Raw genomic sequence first — 16,026 nt, 5'->3', positions numbered from 1 at the left:
ATAGCCAAGATTACCCTGGCTTCCTTTAAAGTAGGAGGCATGTTGGGTTGATGAGAAAATTGGTGTTGAGTGTAGATATAACGCGTCGCGTAGAAAAGTGCGGCGCTCGCTTATCCGCGGCGCTCGCTTATCAAACACGTTACCGACAAATGTATGTCCGGCTCCGCGCCACAATCTCTCCCGGATTACAGATCAAACTGCGATTTGATCGTCACCGCTTGCCGACGACTCCCGTTTGCCTCGTTGGTGTGTTTCTCTGGAACAAAAAATCCAGCTGGATGTACGTGATATTTTTGGTCTCTGGGATCTCGGCTGCGACAATCGTGCATGTCTTTCCGACTCCCAAGTTGTTGCAGCACTCGGCCATGATGAGAGCAATTCCAATGAACTTGGCACAAGACATGTTAGTTTCTCTAAGAACAATAGTTCAAGAGACGAAGATTAGGATTGACAAAGAGAAAAGATTGGAGTCCACAGGATGTCTGGGTTTTCGCAAAGTGGGATGAAGAGACGAGAACCCAGATAAGGACCGAATCGCGGTGGGATTAGAAGGCCAGAAACCTGCATGCCCATGGTGAGAAAGATGATGGCGGCAGCAGTAAAGCTGGACAAGATGGCAGTTTTTGGCGGCCTACCTCGGAGATTACGACCCAAGAGATTAGACTAGGCTACAGGCCATGCTGAGTCTCACGCCAATTTGGTTTATCGTCAGCAGTGATCCCATGCCGGTCATGATGAAGAAGCCGCCCAACGGTCAAGAAGCCAACTTTCTTACCGGCAGATCGAGCGTACGCATGGGATGCATGTACGAAGCGGAGCATGACAGCGACCTGCTCGCTGAGACTGTTGAGTTGAGCAAGGGTTGCGATGGACGAAGGTAAGGTAACCTTGTTCGACCTCTGAGAGATGTCTAGAAACCTTTTCAAAATTCAAGGAGTCCGTCCTGCCGTACCGCCACAAGCGGATGGGAGACGTGTAAGCACACCTACACTGCCGAACGCTGATTACATTAGCGAACTCGAGCTAGCAAATGCTGAGCTACGCGTTTGATTCTACAGTCCAGGCAGCGCCGTCCCGGGCCTCAAGGTTGAAACGCAACAGCGCTCCGATAGCCGCTGCACCCACTGAACTATAATTACTGCGGCGACAGTGTTCGCATAAGCGACCTAGAACACTGCTATTCTTAGGTTTTGGATAATGGAGGAGAGTAGTATAAAGAGAGTTCTGTTGTACTACTACCTGTATACTGCGGCAGGGCACCTTGCCTACACATTATCGGCGAAACAGCCATGCACTCCAGGCTGCTGGTAGACTCGGGGATCTCTAGAAGATGCGGTCTGCGCCTGCAGCGTGGCCACCGCGTTGGTTGGCTTGTACGTTCTTCCAAGGATTTGGGTCTGCCGCGGGTCTAGCTGCCCGTCCTCCGCCGGAAGGTGGTGGCTCATTGTGCCCTGCGGCATCACCGTTGTTGGGAAGCCTGTCGCTCACGCGCCTTGCTACACGCTGTACCCAGTCGAGCTGGCATTCCTCGAGTCTTGGCAATGTCTGCGGTCCGAGATAATCGTCCGGAAAAGTGGTCAGAGGTCGGACCGTAAAGAACTGTAGCAAAATTACGAGAAGCCCATATGCAGATCGTCAGATCCAAAGGTCAAACGCAGGCGGTAGTAACAATACTTGTCTGTACCCACCCATCGGTTGAAGATGGTCAAGCGAAATGTTGGGTGTTTTGGAACTGGCCTCAGCGGGGGTGGAAATCCCCTCCCTGCTCTGAATAAGAAAAGTGACGAGTTAGATGTTCAGAAGGCGACAGACCTGTCACCCCGCAACTGCTCAGTTCGTGATCTACTGAGATCCAGTTGTAGAGTGAGACAAGGAAATGGAGAGGAGTGGGGATAGAAGAAGATGCCAAAGGGGTTCGGTGCGCAAACTACTTATACAACAAACCGGCCAGCCCGGCTCGGCAAGGGGTGGTATGCAGGGAGGGAATCAGAGAAATGCAACGACCACTCGATAAAGAACTCTCGCAGAGAGCGGCGCGACCGTACAGTCGAGTATGCGTAACAAATTCCTTACCATACTGTTTTCCAATGACCTGCTCAATACAATGGCACGAATTGCCTGTTTACTACCTCCAGACATACCGCACCACTCCAACCAAAAGTAGCCCGAAAGAAACAGGCATACAAAGGAAACAACGGACCATATGCTATATTTTCCGAGCACGTACCGCGCTGACCATCGGTACCACAAGCGCCATGATACTGATCATTATCCACGAATTAAGAACAACAACGACACGGTAGTTATTCTTCATTACGGCGCGGCTGAGTGGTGAAAGACGATAACCGCAATGATGGGATGTACCGAAATGGAGAGGAACCGGCATGGGCCCATATAAACTGAGAGATGTGCTGCGCCAGACTCCAAATTCCCAGGGAAAGATGAAGAACCTGGGTTCCCGCGACAGTGCCCAGAGGTACGGTAGCTTTGGCCAGCTTCGATCAAACCGACGTAATCCGTAGACTGGATACAATTGCCAAGAAAGCCTGGGCAGCCTGAAGAGACAAGGCTTGCCACTCAGCGAAGAACGTTAGGCAACAAGCCCAAGAACCCCCCACCCAGAGCCTTCTGGTTAGTAGATCTTCTGCGTCTTACACGGCAAGTGATTCTCCTAGCACACGTGTTTCTTAGCTCTCCGGCGCTTGCTTTTAGTGTCTTGTTGGCCTTGCGGAACGCAGCCACCTCTGACCGAAGAAGAGCCACCTCGTGTATCACAGCCATCGTACCCTTGGTAAGCTGGTCCACAGCAGCCAGGAGCTCTGGCTGGCGTTTAACAAACCGATGGCCCCAGAACTGGCCGACAGGGGCGCGTTGCATGCGCGTAGTAGTTGGTTGGCCATATCTTCCACACCACACAGCCTTGGTGGAAAAACTCGTTTGAAGCACTAGCTCAATAATATATTGAACAATAGCCTTCTCTTAGAAATCCGTAAGCTGGCGCGACTCAGGGGTAGTACCGCGTGGGGACAAAGTGGACGAATGCAGGACCGGTGATCAGGGTTAGAGATGGGTTGGGGCGGGAACGAGACGCGTTCCGGGTGTTAATATTAGGAGAGAGATCTTCACTCTCAGTCCCGTCGCTCCCTGTGTAAGACTAAGCGCCTCGGGGTCCAAAATAAGGCCCACTGTCTACTCTCCTGGTAACCCTTCTCCCTGGCCGCCGCTCCTTTCCTCCGGTTCCTTCGGTCTCGGCTATCCGTGATCATGGTCACTAGCCACCTCCCACTCCTCGTCCTCCTCGTCTTTCTCGGTCTCCTTGTCCCCAGCGTTATACTTTTCGTCGTCGTTGCCAGGCTGCTGAATCGGTTCTGGTGTTGTGCATCGCTCTGCTTCTGCTCCCGGTGCTGACCGTAATGTTACGGGTTCGGGGGTTGCAGGTTTTGGGTCAGGTTCGGCCCGTGTATGTGTTGTAACTTCTTCGGGTGCCCGTTTGGTTGTAGTCTCGGGAGCCGCGGCTGTCTGAGTGTTTGGCGAGGTGAAGTTTCCCCCCACCTCCCCCTCTTCTTCCGAAGAGAGGGGATTGCGCAACCTAGAGGTGGAGCCGCCGATCCTAGCGGCTGGGTTGCGACGTTGTGCTCTTCTTAAACCCTGTGCGGAAGGTGCGTTTGCTATTCGACTTCGCGGAGGTCGAAAACGGGGCGGAACTGGAACCCGCTGTCTTATTGTCCTTCTCCTTTGTCACGGACGGAATTGAGAACCGTGCGGAAGCGGTAGAGCCATGAGTGTCGTCCTTCGCCATGAATGAACTGGAGAAAAAGATGGAAGATGAAGCGGGAGCCTTGTCTTTCTCCGTGGGCGGACTGGGGGACAGTGCAGAAGTAAAGCCGAGGGTTCTGTCCTTCGCCGCTGGCAACGGGACAAAGTCGAATTTGGGAGCAGCTTGTTGTACCTCTGGAAGCGGCCCTGCAAAGTTGAACTTCGGTAGGTTCTCGGAAACAGGAGCACTCTGGTCCACTTTCGGTAAAGGCGTGGCGGAGCTGGAATTGGGAAGAATTTGGGATGCTGGAGCAATTTGCTCTCCCTTCGACGGTGGCTCCGTCAATGGCATGGCAGAGCTGAACTTGGGCAGGTTTTGAGAGACAGCGGGTTTATCACCGGTGGAGAAGATGCTGGTGGTCGATGAGCCAGTCTGGAACAGATCTGCATCTCCAGCAGCGCTCTGAAGGTTGGAAGTCGTGTTCGTCATTGAAGCTGTCTGCAGTACAGCCTCCTCCTTGTCTTGCCCTGGCGCCGTTCCAGAAGGGTTGCCAGGAGTAGCAGGCTTGCTTGGTGTGTCGAGCTTGGTCGGCGCGTGAGGTTGACCGCCGACCACCGGAAATCTCGTGTCTGGAATCACGGTTTGCGTCAATGCTGACATGGGGAGCTTGTAGATGGGATTTCGGTCCGTCGTCGTTTTTGATGTCATTGGTGGAGGCTTGGGCAAGCGGACTAATATGTTTCGCCCTGGGTGGCTAGCCCATGGCACACGAATGCCTTTCCCAAAGATTTCCGGTCGCACTGACGAGACCTGAGGCGACTTGGTTTTTTGCTTTGCAGTTGCTAATGGCCTCCTCCTGGGCAGCAGGACTAGGCGGTTTGGCTTGGAAGAAGAATTCAGGGCTGTGGAGAACTGAGGTTGTGGAGGAGTTGGCGTTGGCTTCGCCGCGGTCGATTTTCCATTGAGAGACGATTGCGGACTCCCTGTCTGCTGAACTGGCTGGGAGGGGGGAGAAGATGGATTTCTCGAGCCTCGACGCTCAGTAAGGTCCCATAGCCTTTGCCGCATCTCGTCCACTTGGGCCGTTAATCTCTGTCGTTCTTGCCAGTCGTCCTTCAGAATCCCTTGGTAAACCTCCAGAAGGTCCAGGAGACGGTCCCTCTCTCTCGATTTCATATTATCAACAGGTAAGGGTTTCGAACCAGTGCCTATAGTAGTACCGGTTTTAGGCTCGGGCAGAGTCTTGGGTTCTTCCTGCTTTGTTGTAGAACGACTTCCCATCGGATATCGGGCTTTCCACAGGTCGATGAATCCCGAGATACGCGGGCGCTGTTCACGCAGTGCCCATTTGTGAGCATTACAAAGGATGGCCGAGAATTTGATGAGATCGAGGATGGCCGTCATGTCTCCTTTCCAGATGCACATCATTCTCTGCTAAGGTTTAGCGAAACATCATGCATAGCTGGGTCTTCCCAAGAAAGGGGCTCTCACAAACTTCGCCGCGTCGTCAACCGACGGTTTACACGAGTACGTAATCCATACTCTTGCCATCTTCTTGACGGTGGTAATGGCCACGACAGGCGGAACGTGCTCGTTTGCCTTTCCCTGGATACCCGCGGGGAGAGGCTTGCACAGACGCTCGAGCATCATGACGGCCGCCGTCGATGCGTTGGCCGCCTCATGGTGACATTGGGTCTCCGTGCCGCCTGGCTTCCCGTGTTGGACAATCAGCCATGGAAAGCAAACCCAATCCCGGTCGGGATATGTTGCTCTCTTTTCCGACGCCAAGGCACAGGACGCGTCGGACTCTAGCCCGTGCTGAGCCAGGTGCTGGAGCTTTCCGTACGACAGGTTCTCCTGGATGCTGTCTTTGGGGATGTTGTAGACAGTGTAGGAGGACACCCAATCTGGCTTTGGCAGGGGTAGCGCTCTGCGATCTTCCTGCCGAAAACCTTCCTGTTTGAAGAGGCTCCAGAGCCGAGATAAGCTGGTGCTACTAGGGGAGCGGTTTGGTAAGAATCATATGCGATCTTGGGCAGCTTCATCTACTTACCATTTCAGGTACTGGGTGTAATAATAGATGCTAGTTTCCACTGTCAGCATCGAGTATACTAAGCCGTTGTGTGACTGAACTCACGAGTCTGATTCCTCGTCCGCTTTACCCGTCTGGTAGAGCAAAGTATCGAAGAAGTATTTCAAGAAAAACGGTTCCCAGTTGCAGTCCCCGTCCTCGTCGAGTTTTTCGGCCTTCCGCTTCATGTCCTTCAGTTGAGTCAGACGGAAATTAAAGGAAGCACGCTCAGACTCATAGACGTTGAGGGCTTTGGCAATGTCATTGAGACGGCGAGACTCGTCGTCGGTTGACTGGAACTCCAGGTGTTCTGGAGTGTCGCGGCCGTAGTCGAGTAACGCGTTTCGCAGCCCGTCTATATGATGAGGGAGCGCTCCTTTCTGGGCTTGATTCTGGTCGATTAAGATGCCATTCCGCCATAGATCGAACTTTGTAATTTCGGACATGTTGACTTCAAGGTGTCTCGTCCGTGGAATCCACTGAAGAAACATACGGGTACAGGGAAACATCAAGAATGGGGAGCCCCTCCTTTGATATGAAGATGAAACAAGGCTGACCAGCTGAAACTGATGCGCTAACCCCATCTCAATGCGCCTGGGCGCCTACGGCTTGGCACATCTGCACGGTGAGGGGATTGCCAAGCAGGCTGTCGGATCTGCCGCGCTGGTCCCTACTAGAAGCAGGACGCGGTCGCTCGCGGCCGCCAACGGGGTCCCGGTGAGTCGGGGTCTCTAACCTGACGAGTGGCAGCAGCCTACGGCCCCGGACCGTGTCGAGGGGGGCCTTGGGTCTCCGAATTGGCGGCGGGGAGTAGTGGTTGCTTCTTATTGTCAGCTCCGCCGGCCTTCCTGTACCCCTGCAACGACCGCGTCTGCATGGTCAACTTCGGGAGGAAGTCGCGCACCGTTTTGGTCCTCCCGGAGGATCTTGAACCAGCCGCTGGCGGCCTGTGATAGGAAAAGACGCTGGCACTGCACGCCCTTAATCCACAGGAGCTGCTCATCGTGGGACGGCGAACCGGCCGGCCGCCTGCCGCCCTTCAGCGGGTTCTGCCAGCCGTGCGACTTACCGAGCATGTTCCTGACGCTGGATGCGCTTCACGTGCTGGACGACATACAGGCATGCGCGGCACTTGAACCCCCCTGACACGTCTCAGAAGGCTGCATGGGTGCAGCCAAAGGTAGGAAGTTCAGGGGCCGGTTATGTGGGGCGAAAGTGGGACGAAATTGGGAAGTCCTTCCGAATCACGGGGAGAGATGCTTCTAGTATGGCGCGTGGCATGCCACTCAAGACGGAGCCCCCACAACCGATTCTTCCGGCCGGTCGTGCTCTGCTGCCGGGTCTGTTGCTACGGCTTTCGGCCGCCGGCTGAAGAATTGTCGCATTCCGCCGCGGGAAGGGAACGTGCGGCTCGGTCCGTCAGATCGCGATCCACTGCTCTACACGTGTACGTGCGGGATTTCAAAAGGGGGCTTGGGTACAACGATCCAGTGGGGTAGGTCCTCCTATTCTCCTAACGCAGGACAGTGTATTTTAAAACGAGCTAATTTTAGCACTAGCTACGTGACCTCACAGACTCGAGAATTCGTTGGTTGTCACGATTTGACTAACAATAGGTCGCATGGCGGAAGGCCGTTCTCGGTGGTTGCGATGCGCCAGTCGGCCGGGAGGTTGCACTCGGTAAATCAGTTGGCGAGGTGGTACTGCGCGGCTAAGATGATGAACGCAGGGATGGCCCAGCCAAGGGTATTGACTTCCAGGATCACCATCGCCCATTCGCGGTTGCCGGGCTAGGCTAGTTTTGCGTTCCTAAGGCCGTCCGAGGTCGTAACTACTATGCCCGCGAAGATAATGGCCATTATGAACCCAGTTTCGTCGAAGTTATAGACATCGTCATCCACGATAACATATTTGGCCTCGGTGTTCCATATAAGCGTAAGCCACTTGCTAATAACCTATGGATCTTCGCACTTGGACCTCTGGTGGTCGTATCTACTCCTAAAACGCGTACGAAGCTGTGGCTGTAACGGGCTGAGCCCGTAAAGGCCTTGGCAAACTCTCGGCCAAGACTCGAGATTCGGTGGACTTCTATCTTGTTCGAATCGGCGCACAGGCCAAGGATGTGGTGGTATAAGACGGCAAATATCTTGCATAGCCTTTCACTCTTTTTCTTCTCTCTCCATTCGAGACAAACTCGTAGAGTCGTCACCAGCTAGTTGCAATATACTCCTGGGACCGTTACAGTGTGATGGGCTGAGCCCATGATGGCCTCGGCAACCCTCGGCCGTGGTATCATGATAACGTCATCCTGAAGCAGGCAGTGTCTGTGTGTTCCGGAGCATATAAGAGCTGCCCTCTCTTCCTGTCATCTAGTTCTCTCTTTTCTTCTTCTCTCTCCATTCGAGGCAAACTCGTAGAGTCGTCACCAGCTTAGTTACAATATACTCCTGGGACCGTTACAACAGTGGCTGGCGTTTGACGAAGTTATAGGCCCAGAGTTTACTAGTAGGAGCCGCGCCGCGTTCGCGTAGCAGTTGGTTGGTCATATCTTCCACACTACGCAATTCTGGACGAAAAGCTCGCGCACATAGCTCGATGATGTATTGAATAATAGCTTCCTCTTCTAACTGAGTAACGTATATTATCAGCGAGTGAGGTGTATCAGTGAGTGAGGCACAGTAACAGATTTTGCTGGACCTAAACGCAAACCGATAGAAAATTTTAAGGTCGACCACGTGACAGCTAACAATATTTGTGGGCTTTTTTGCACTTCTGCCCCAACAAATCTGTTACCGTGCCTTACTCGCTGATATAGAGAACTTGTCGAAACCGCTACGAGGCAAACGAAGGGAAAATGGTCAGTGGTCGCAGAGTGTCACGAGGATGTCAATTTTTTTTGGTTGTTCCTGATGTTGATTGTGTTCTGTGTCCTGTTCTCAACTGTCCGATGTTCCAGACAGCCTCCAGGGTGTCTATCACCAGCCACATGTGGGTCCGTCTTGGCACCCCCTGAATCAGGGTTCACGTTCCAACAGAACTCGCTGATAATATACGGATCCGTACGTTAAGCTTGTTCGATTTGGGCGTGGTGTTGCATCGTGCAGGCTTGCAGGCGCGTCGGCGTCCTAGCGTCTTACGGGAGGCCCTGTGAATCCTTGCTGCAGTTCGTACGCTGAGATTCTTGTTATTTTTAAGAGCTTGGAAAGCCAAATTATCTGGCCTTCTTTTGAAGTAGATGGCATCTTGAGTGGTAACGTGTTTTATCAGCGAGTGCACCATATCAGCGAGTGCACCACTGGTAAGCGCTGCACAGACACTTAGTCGAAGTACTAACAGCTTATTCCCCAATTCCCGTTGTTAGTGCTGCACCCAAATATATATGCAGCCCTTACCAGTGGTGCACTCGCTGATATGGTGCATTCGCTGATAAAACACGTTAGAGGAAATTTGTTGTTGAAAGGATAGTATGATCCTTCCTTTCACCATTGCAATTCTTTCACCATTGCATACTTCTGGCCTTAATTCGAGCCGCAGTCCAATGGCGCAGACATTTGCAGTCCAACCATCAAGCAACCAACGTTCACTCGTTCTTGCCACCTAGGGACAAGTGCCGCCAAATCGGAATGATAATGGATTTTGTCCGATCCGGAACCAGCAGAGAACTATGGAGCATTTGGGAACCGCGTCTTCTCTCCTCTGATCATTAATAGTGTATGATTCCAAGTATGGCAGTATCTACTCGTCTATGCTCCCGGATAGGTGATCATCAATGCGCCTTGTTTAATGCCCAAACCTCCTTCTTTCACCCGCAACCGTCAATCAACATCCTAGGTACAAACGACCCCCTTCCATCTCACCCTTGACTTTGTCCCGGCCGAACAAACGAAAAGCCTCAAGACCGCCCGTCCAGTTGCTCAAGCGACAGTGCTGTAGGTGCACTTGACCGGGTTGGCGTTGGTGACGGTGCGGGCGGTGAAGCCGACGCAGCCCTCCTGGTTGGCGGGCTTCTCGATGCCGACGTTGACCCAGACGTACCAGGAGCTGTCGGAGGTGCTGGGGCAGGCCAGGAGGGCGTTGTTGTTGAAGGTGAGGTTGTCGTTGGCGTCGACGGCCCAGCCCTTCAGCTCCAGGTTGCCGCCCGGGGCGGTCGCACCCTTGTTGAAGTACTGCAAGTTGCCCTGGCCTAGAGGGGTTGATCGGGTCAGTAAATGGCATCGGTAATGTAACGATATCGTTTTGGGGTCCTTACCCATGCCGGAGCGGTCGACGAGGATCTGCTGCACCTTGTCCCCTTCGCCGTAGAGGTACAGCTCACCATCCTTGATTTCAAAGATGGCGTCGGGCCTGGCGTTTCCGTCGGCGCATTGCGCGTCAAGCTTGTTGTTGGGAAGGTTCAAGGCGAGCTTGTTCTGAGAGGCGCCGACTTTGGCAAAGTGGATGGGAGACGCGGACCGAAGAGACATGATGCCAAACTTGCGAGTCGGAGCCGGGCACGAGCCGCCAGTAGGGGCAGCCGAGGCCACAGCGGCGAGGGCAGAGAGGAGAACGGTGGTGAGCTGCATTTTGATTTAGTGTGAGGTTTGAGGTGTAAGAGTGAGGTAGATATAATGCCGCAGTGGTTGAAGGGCGTGGAAATGGTGTTTTGAGCTCGAGATGAGGGAGATTGATGGATTGTCGGATGACTGTTTGCTGGTGAAGACTGGAGAGTGAGAACGGCTCAGTCCTTCGAGTTATGCATCTTTATATCAATGGCGTCTGGCGCCGTTCTCTGGATCTTGATATCAACATTCCAGCGAGTGGCAAAGGGGATCTGCGGTTTACCCGTGCACTGCCCAGCAACGAGATACGAGAAGCAGCAGTCATGTTCGGGGTACAGTGCGATGTTGAGATAAGATTGGCGGAGGATTTAACCGAGACCCACTTGGACTCGTATTTGCCGGCTCCGTACTCTGGGGTCGCCGCGTGTCACGCCAGCTCCAACACCTCGGGACCAGCGAAGCATTCCGGTGACATAATACGTGGATAACCGAGTACGCGCTCTGGATAATACGATCCAAGACCTGGACTCAGGTTCCTCACATAGTAACGTGGTGCGAATGCCCAGGGACGTTTACGAGTATGCGTTCTCCACCAATGTCACCATCGTCCACCGCTTTTTACTATTCACTCAGTACTTAGGTAGTCCGAAGCTTCGAAAGCGGCAATCGCGGCTGGCCGCCAAATGGCCCCGGCGCCCTGACGAGTACCATTTCTGGGTAAGTGATTTAAAAGTCTTAGAACAACAACACTCACATTAAAGCAACTCGTGTGAATTCGCGTGGTGGCCTATTAATGCTTCTAAAAGTCGGCGAGAGTGGACCTGAGATACCTCGTTCAGCAATGCGTTGCGTTGCACGTGGTCATCCGGATTTCGCCATTTCAGCTGCTACGGAGATTCAGATAGGCCTCAGGTACCTGGGTCGGTGAGAACAAACCACCCCTGATTTGTTTTTTTGGCGTGGCACATGGCAGGCGTTTTACAAGACATAGGAGGGTGGGAGTAGGACGAGGAGTGGGAGTCTGGGGTATAAGATAAAAGAAGATAAAAATAAAGATAGAAAGAGGCTAAGTTAGGAACCTGAAAGAGAAAAGACAGATATTGAGGATCAGGTAGGCACTGTGCGGCATCTGGGTTGTTTCTCACTATGCCGATCAATGCCTTTATGTTTTCCATTTGACCGGCGACAGTCAAGGTGACAATGATGAACAAACAACTTGCTCTTGTTATTTTCAACAATCTGAATCTCTTCCAGTGCTGAATGAGCAAGCGGTAGATAGTAGCAGTTTGATATTTTGACAAAGAACCTCAACCAGCAACCCAATGCTGTACACCTCTCATTTTGCTCATCCCCGACATACTTGAACAGCAATTCTACGACTTCTAGCACTTCGTTGCCTAGAGTCATAGGGAGACTTGCTATCATCGAAGATTCCAGTATTCACCACCAAGCATCAAAAGACTCCCGCATTACTCGCAGCAAGCAAACTGAGTCTTCGCCACCCCAGCCCTCCGGGCAGATAAACAAAGCAAAAGTTAACACAGTACCCAAAACAACGCAAAGACGAAGGGGGCCAAGCACGGTGCATACGAGCCGCTAATCTGTGGTTGTCAAGTCTACAACTGCGAGCGCGAATATGACCTTCCTGGAGTTTGCCTTACCTGCCAAGTGAACTGCGCGGTAAAGCCCTCCACGTTTTGATTAGAAGGTTCAACTAGCGCTGACGAGCTATCGTTTCTGGGGCTCCATTTTAGATAAGTCCGTCATCCTCTAGCTTTCGTCATCGACGAATGTGGTCGCAGCTCGCATAGATATACAGTTCTTTGCGAACTGGACCTGAGGAGAGTGGACGATTGTCCCCTAGACGAATGTGCTGAAATGAAGGATGGGGTCAGATCTCACGGGTCATAGTGGCAGGGAGCTCCGTTCGGTCTATTAGAAGGGCATCCCGCCCAGGGAGGCTGCCTCCTTTCCTCTCTCTCTACGCAAGCAATGCACTCTGTTCACTTGCATCTTGTTGCTCTCAACAGAATGATTGCTAGATACTGATTGTTTTCTTGATTCTTGCCCCTATTCACCATAACAATTCTGTAGAGAAGCCCTCAACGCCCTTTGCTACGCCCCTCTCGAACGTCACTCTGCGGTTGACTTGATGCTTGAGAGTTATGAATGGTCCCTGAACAAGCACGATCCAGTGTGCAGATGCCAAATGCCCTCCCTTATTTAGTTATCTAGTTAGCTGTAAATATCGCGTGACAGCAAATATCTCGCTTTTCACCAGCGGCCTTCTCGCGCACGCAGTCTGGTGTCCACAAGTCCAAGACACCTACCCGTATCTGGTGAGCCAGCGACTGAGGGATCGTCTCCTCATGGAAAAAGTGATGCTTGTGATATAAACTGAGAACCTGGACATCGAAAGCATCTGTATGCAAGGCTCGAAACAGCGGTGCCCACGCGAGCGGGCGTTCAACAAGATCCCAACCTACATTTTCCGCCTGCATGTCCCGCGCACTGGAGGGATCACTACGACTACAGAAGTCGCTTCAGTGGCATACAACTTCAGGGAGAGCACGCAAGATTTATTCCAGCTCCCGCCCAAGGAGGCGGCTGACCTGCTGGGTAGTCAGCTCGAATGGAAGCGTGGAGCACATCTGTCGAATCGGGTCTCTTGATCCAGTTTGCTACTGTTAGTGCTTCAATATGGGGCTGTACCGACATATAACGGACCGTGATAGGCCCAGCATGTCACAAACACACGTCCTCGTCATTGATACGCGCATGTTCCCCAAAGGCGCCTTCATCAAAGACATGGAAGCGATTGAAACATTCTATCTCTACTCGGGAGAACTACGGCAAGTACGTCGACGGAGATTGTCGGGAAAGTACTTTGGAGAGTATCTCTCGCAAGGGAGGCTCGATGTCAGCGGGCAGTGCCATCAGGCATCAATGCAGCAACTCATCGACGCTGGCCTCTTCGCGCTGTGCCCCAGACTAGACGACAAAGACCGGTGGGAGCGTTGGGCGTTGCCAGTCCTCGACATCCGAAAGGAAATCAAGGGCGCATCCATACCTGCCGACAAGGAGGCAGTTCGACGAGCCATCGCCGTAGCCCAGGTTTGATTCGGCAGCCGCTGGGGGGGCCCTCTCGCCGTAATGCTGCTATTTTTGCAGCCGCGCCGACCCTCACGACAAGACCCTCCTCGACGGGTTCCGTTCCATGTTCGGCGGTGAGTGGCACGACTGTCGTGGTGGTTGGATTCCATCTTTCTCTGAGTGTTGGCTAACGAATATAACATATAGATGAAGAACTGGCCGCGTTGGATATTGCGAATATGGAGTTTGATTCCGAGTCGGAACGCATGCCCGAGATGAAGGTATACGAGGACATGATGAAGGCAATCCATCATTGTCACGCCCAAGCCGCTGTTGTTAGAGGCGTAGGAGACGCCGACGGGTTGGCAGATCGCTCTAAAGGCATGAAGATGTCTGTTGGCTGCTGAGCCCGCGGCCAGCGGTGGCGACTGTAAAAGACAGAGTTTGTCACACTGTCATCGACGGAATACTAGAAGCGTAGACCCCTCTGATGTCTCGCAGCTAATAAATGTCTGAGGGTCATAGTCGTTTTGCTTGCCATCGTCGTCGAACAGGTCGGCATCCTGGGGTAGCTCTTCAATTGTGAGAGTCTCCTCCGAAAACAGATCAAAATTACCGATCTCATGCATCAAAAGATATCTGATGCACATGTCTAAGATGCCTGCGTCCAGACACTCGGTGCGTTGCAGAAGCCGAGCCTCGTCTGTCGCAGCTGGTGTTGCGGCCCATTCCTTGATGATAAACTCCTTGACCGACTGGTGGACAAGTTTGACCTGGCGATTCGTCTTGTCCACGATGTCGATACGAGCAGCGAAGGGCCGGATCAGCTTGATGACTCCAGGTAATCCACCAGCTTGGCGAGTGCATCCACCGAGCTGACCACCGTCTGGCCGCTCCTAAGGCCACAGCCCCACCCAGTTCCATCACGCTTAGCGGTTTTTAGGCAACGGCTAGCATTTCCAAGCCTGTAGCGGCAAGTTTCTGGTTTTCGGGCTCGTCTTTGGTGTGGCGCGAGAAGACGCTTAGATAGAGCTCTGACAGTTGTCTGGGGTGTGGTAGCTTTTCAAGAAAATCTCGCATAGCATCAAACGTATTGATTTCGCCGGCTTCGATTAGTTCGACGGTCATTTCTGTTCATATGGCGCTTCCCTGCGCCAGATGGGAAAGCGTCTCTGTTAAGAGTGCTTTGATGTCGTCGGGCAGATCCAACCGGGACTCGACCGTCTTTTCAACAATAAGGGCGTCTCGTGGCGTCTGGAACCAAGGTGATCTTTCTTGCTCACCTCACTCATTTGCCTTCAGAAGCACCAGCGCGGCACACGCCACCGTCGAGTACGTACACAGTAACACAACTACTAATGATCCCCGGCTAGCATCGTCTTTGTCCACGACTTGAATGGCGACCGTGAAAAGACATGGACCGCGCACGATACCTCCGAGGCCTGGCCCAGGGCCCTCCTCCCATCCGAGCTTCCTACTGCGCGTGTCCTTACGTTCGGGTACGATGCATATGCGGCGGACTGGCGAGGAGTGGTGTCGCAGAACCGGATTGGAAACCACGCGTGGAATTTGCTGTTGTCGCTTGCGACGTACTGAGAGAGGGACGACACGGTGGGAGCCTATATGACCTGCGGATGGTCAGCCGCGCTGACGGAAGCAGAATGAACGACCAATTATATTCGTCTGCCACAGTTTAGGCGGTTCAGTATGCGAGGATGTACGGTCCCTGCTCTGGTTCTGGAGAACTGCGCTGATACTTGCAGCAGGCGTTGGTTAGGTCGAGAGAGCGACAAGAGCGAGGCGCGTCTTCAAGCCATTCGTACAACCAGTCTACTACCATGCCAAATTCGGCAACCAGAACAGCAGGTTCTGTACCATCTTTACTTAAAGATCCCCTTGTTGGCCCTGGTTCGGGATGATTCGTCCAGGATGTCGTCGATGAGAATGACGAGACACTGCGTCGGATAGAATTGTCCCAGCAGGATGAGTTCTCCCCTTGACTGGGGGACGCAAAGGCCGGCGGGGACGGCCGGCATCAGAGGTGCAGTCACCTCGTTCATGTCATCACGCATTCTGAAGGGCTGGCCGTATTGATTCTCGTCCAGAAACAGCGCGAAGCACTTGTCGAATGTCTGAATACGGCGGAGCCCCTGGTGTGCTCCATCTCGGCGATAAGCTCGTGATTACCCGGCCCGCCGCGGTCACCCTCGCAGTATTGTTGGAAAAGGGACGTGTTCGCGCGGTTCCACTTGAGGTTGAGGAGGAAGTCGAGTTCCGAGTCTGCGATGTCGCGCGGGTTGCACTCGGGGATGAACTTATAGACTTCGCCCAGCGAGACATCCGTTGGGTGTCTCAGCACGACGCCCTCTACGGCGCTAGCCCTCAGGCATGCCGTACGCTCCGTCGCATCAAACGACTGCCAGAGCATCTCAGTCGCCGCCTCGTGCTTCTTGTGTTTTTCAGACGCAGTTGGTTTCACCAACGGACTAAAAGTGCTGCTAGGAACGTTTCAGGAACAGATGCATGAGGAAAAAAAGAGACGAAAGAGGAAAGGCTGCTTACTCCCC

General features: G+C 53.1%; 8 protein-coding genes across 8 annotated transcripts in view; 3 read left to right on the top strand and 5 right to left on the bottom strand.

Moving 5' to 3' along the window:
* Positions 1-186: 186 nt before the first annotated feature.
* On the bottom strand, positions 187-813 carry N657DRAFT_649878 (uncharacterized protein). Its single transcript, XM_062793818.1, has 2 exons — positions 464-813; positions 187-403 (listed from the first exon to the last, which is right to left on the bottom strand). Exon 2 carries the CDS (start codon positions 401-403, stop codon positions 212-214), a length of 192 nt encoding a protein of 63 aa, XP_062643502.1. The 5' UTR covers positions 464-813; the 3' UTR covers positions 187-211.
* On the top strand, positions 187-1,128 carry N657DRAFT_674697 (uncharacterized protein; the record flags this gene model as incomplete). Its single annotated transcript, XM_062795769.1, has 4 exons — positions 187-403; positions 464-877; positions 907-975; positions 1,059-1,128. The coding sequence occupies exons 2-4, from the start codon at positions 678-680 to the stop codon at positions 1,126-1,128; spliced, it is 339 nt and encodes a 112-aa protein (XP_062643501.1). The 5' UTR covers positions 187-403; positions 464-677.
* A 2,115-nt stretch (positions 1,129-3,243) lies between these two features.
* N657DRAFT_248054 (uncharacterized protein) lies at positions 3,244-6,497 on the bottom strand. The gene is made up of 4 exons (XM_062786422.1): positions 5,895-6,497; positions 5,811-5,840; positions 5,249-5,753; positions 3,244-5,188 (listed from the first exon to the last, which is right to left on the bottom strand). Exons 1-4 carry the CDS (start codon positions 6,410-6,412, stop codon positions 3,611-3,613), a joined length of 2,631 nt encoding a protein of 876 aa, XP_062643500.1. The 5' UTR covers positions 6,413-6,497; the 3' UTR covers positions 3,244-3,610.
* On the bottom strand, positions 6,414-6,904 carry N657DRAFT_684200 (uncharacterized protein; the record flags this gene model as incomplete). Its single annotated transcript, XM_062796651.1, has 2 exons — positions 6,414-6,676; positions 6,733-6,904. The coding sequence occupies 2 exons, from the start codon at positions 6,902-6,904 to the stop codon at positions 6,414-6,416; spliced, it is 435 nt and encodes a 144-aa protein (XP_062643499.1).
* A 27-nt stretch (positions 6,905-6,931) lies between these two features.
* N657DRAFT_248109 (uncharacterized protein) lies at positions 6,932-7,703 on the top strand. The gene is made up of 2 exons (XM_062786423.1): positions 6,932-7,323; positions 7,388-7,703. Exons 1-2 carry the CDS (start codon positions 7,031-7,033, stop codon positions 7,620-7,622), a joined length of 528 nt encoding a protein of 175 aa, XP_062643498.1. The 5' UTR covers positions 6,932-7,030; the 3' UTR covers positions 7,623-7,703.
* A 1,888-nt stretch (positions 7,704-9,591) lies between these two features.
* Positions 9,592-10,696, bottom strand: N657DRAFT_649874 (uncharacterized protein). The gene is made up of 2 exons (XM_062793817.1): positions 10,078-10,696; positions 9,592-10,011 (listed from the first exon to the last, which is right to left on the bottom strand). Exons 1-2 carry the CDS (start codon positions 10,388-10,390, stop codon positions 9,743-9,745), a joined length of 582 nt encoding a protein of 193 aa, XP_062643497.1. The 5' UTR covers positions 10,391-10,696; the 3' UTR covers positions 9,592-9,742.
* A 2,412-nt stretch (positions 10,697-13,108) lies between these two features.
* On the top strand, positions 13,109-15,061 carry N657DRAFT_693505 (uncharacterized protein; the record flags this gene model as incomplete). Its single annotated transcript, XM_062797226.1, has 5 exons — positions 13,109-13,480; positions 13,560-13,593; positions 13,667-13,850; positions 14,762-14,791; positions 14,833-15,061. The coding sequence occupies 5 exons, from the start codon at positions 13,109-13,111 to the stop codon at positions 15,053-15,055; spliced, it is 843 nt and encodes a 280-aa protein (XP_062643496.1). The 3' UTR covers positions 15,056-15,061.
* Positions 15,062-15,339: 278 nt separating this feature from the next.
* N657DRAFT_637074 (uncharacterized protein) overlaps positions 15,340-16,026 on the bottom strand; it is a gene marked incomplete at both ends in the record, with an annotated part of 770 nt that continues 83 nt past the window's right edge. Inside the window, 2 exons of the mRNA XM_062791484.1 lie at positions 15,340-15,617; positions 15,647-15,954. Of these exons, the coding sequence (XP_062643495.1) occupies positions 15,340-15,617; positions 15,647-15,954 (586 nt within the window). The remainder of the gene's footprint in view (positions 15,618-15,646; positions 15,955-16,026) is intronic.

Source organism: Parathielavia appendiculata (genome assembly GCF_033297405.1).
Source record: "Parathielavia appendiculata strain CBS 731.68 unplaced genomic scaffold N657scaffold_23, whole genome shotgun sequence".
NCBI lineage: Eukaryota > Fungi > Ascomycota > Sordariomycetes > Sordariales > Chaetomiaceae > Parathielavia > Parathielavia appendiculata.
This window is presented reverse-complemented; position numbering and strand designations above follow the sequence as displayed.

What these genes read in the sequence shown, in the direction of transcription:
- N657DRAFT_248109 (XM_062786423.1), top strand. Translation starts at nt 7,031, where the DNA reads ATGTGGGGCGAAAGTGGGACGAAATTGGGAAGTCCTTCCGAATCACGG. An exon ending in GGGTACAACGATCCAGTGGG is followed by an intron (nt 7,324 to 7,387) that starts GTAGGTCCTCCT and finishes TTTTAGCACTAG; the next exon opens with CTACGTGACCTCACAGACTC.
- N657DRAFT_649878 (XM_062793818.1), bottom strand. Translation starts at nt 403, where the DNA reads ATGTCTTGTGCCAAGTTCATTGGAATTGCTCTCATCATGGCCGAGTGC.
- N657DRAFT_248054 (XM_062786422.1), bottom strand. Translation starts at nt 6,412, where the DNA reads ATGGGGTTAGCGCATCAGTTTCAGCTGGTCAGCCTTGTTTCATCTTCA. An exon ending in TACACCCAGTACCTGAAATG is followed by an intron (nt 5,754 to 5,810) that starts GTAAGTAGATGA and finishes CCGCTCCCCTAG; the next exon opens with TAGCACCAGCTTATCTCGGC. An exon ending in TTGACGACGCGGCGAAGTTT is followed by an intron (nt 5,189 to 5,248) that starts GTGAGAGCCCCT and finishes AAACCTTAGCAG; the next exon opens with AGAATGATGTGCATCTGGAA.
- N657DRAFT_649874 (XM_062793817.1), bottom strand. Translation starts at nt 10,390, where the DNA reads ATGCAGCTCACCACCGTTCTCCTCTCTGCCCTCGCCGCTGTGGCCTCG. An exon ending in CGTCGACCGCTCCGGCATGG is followed by an intron (nt 10,012 to 10,077) that starts GTAAGGACCCCA and finishes CAACCCCTCTAG; the next exon opens with GCCAGGGCAACTTGCAGTAC.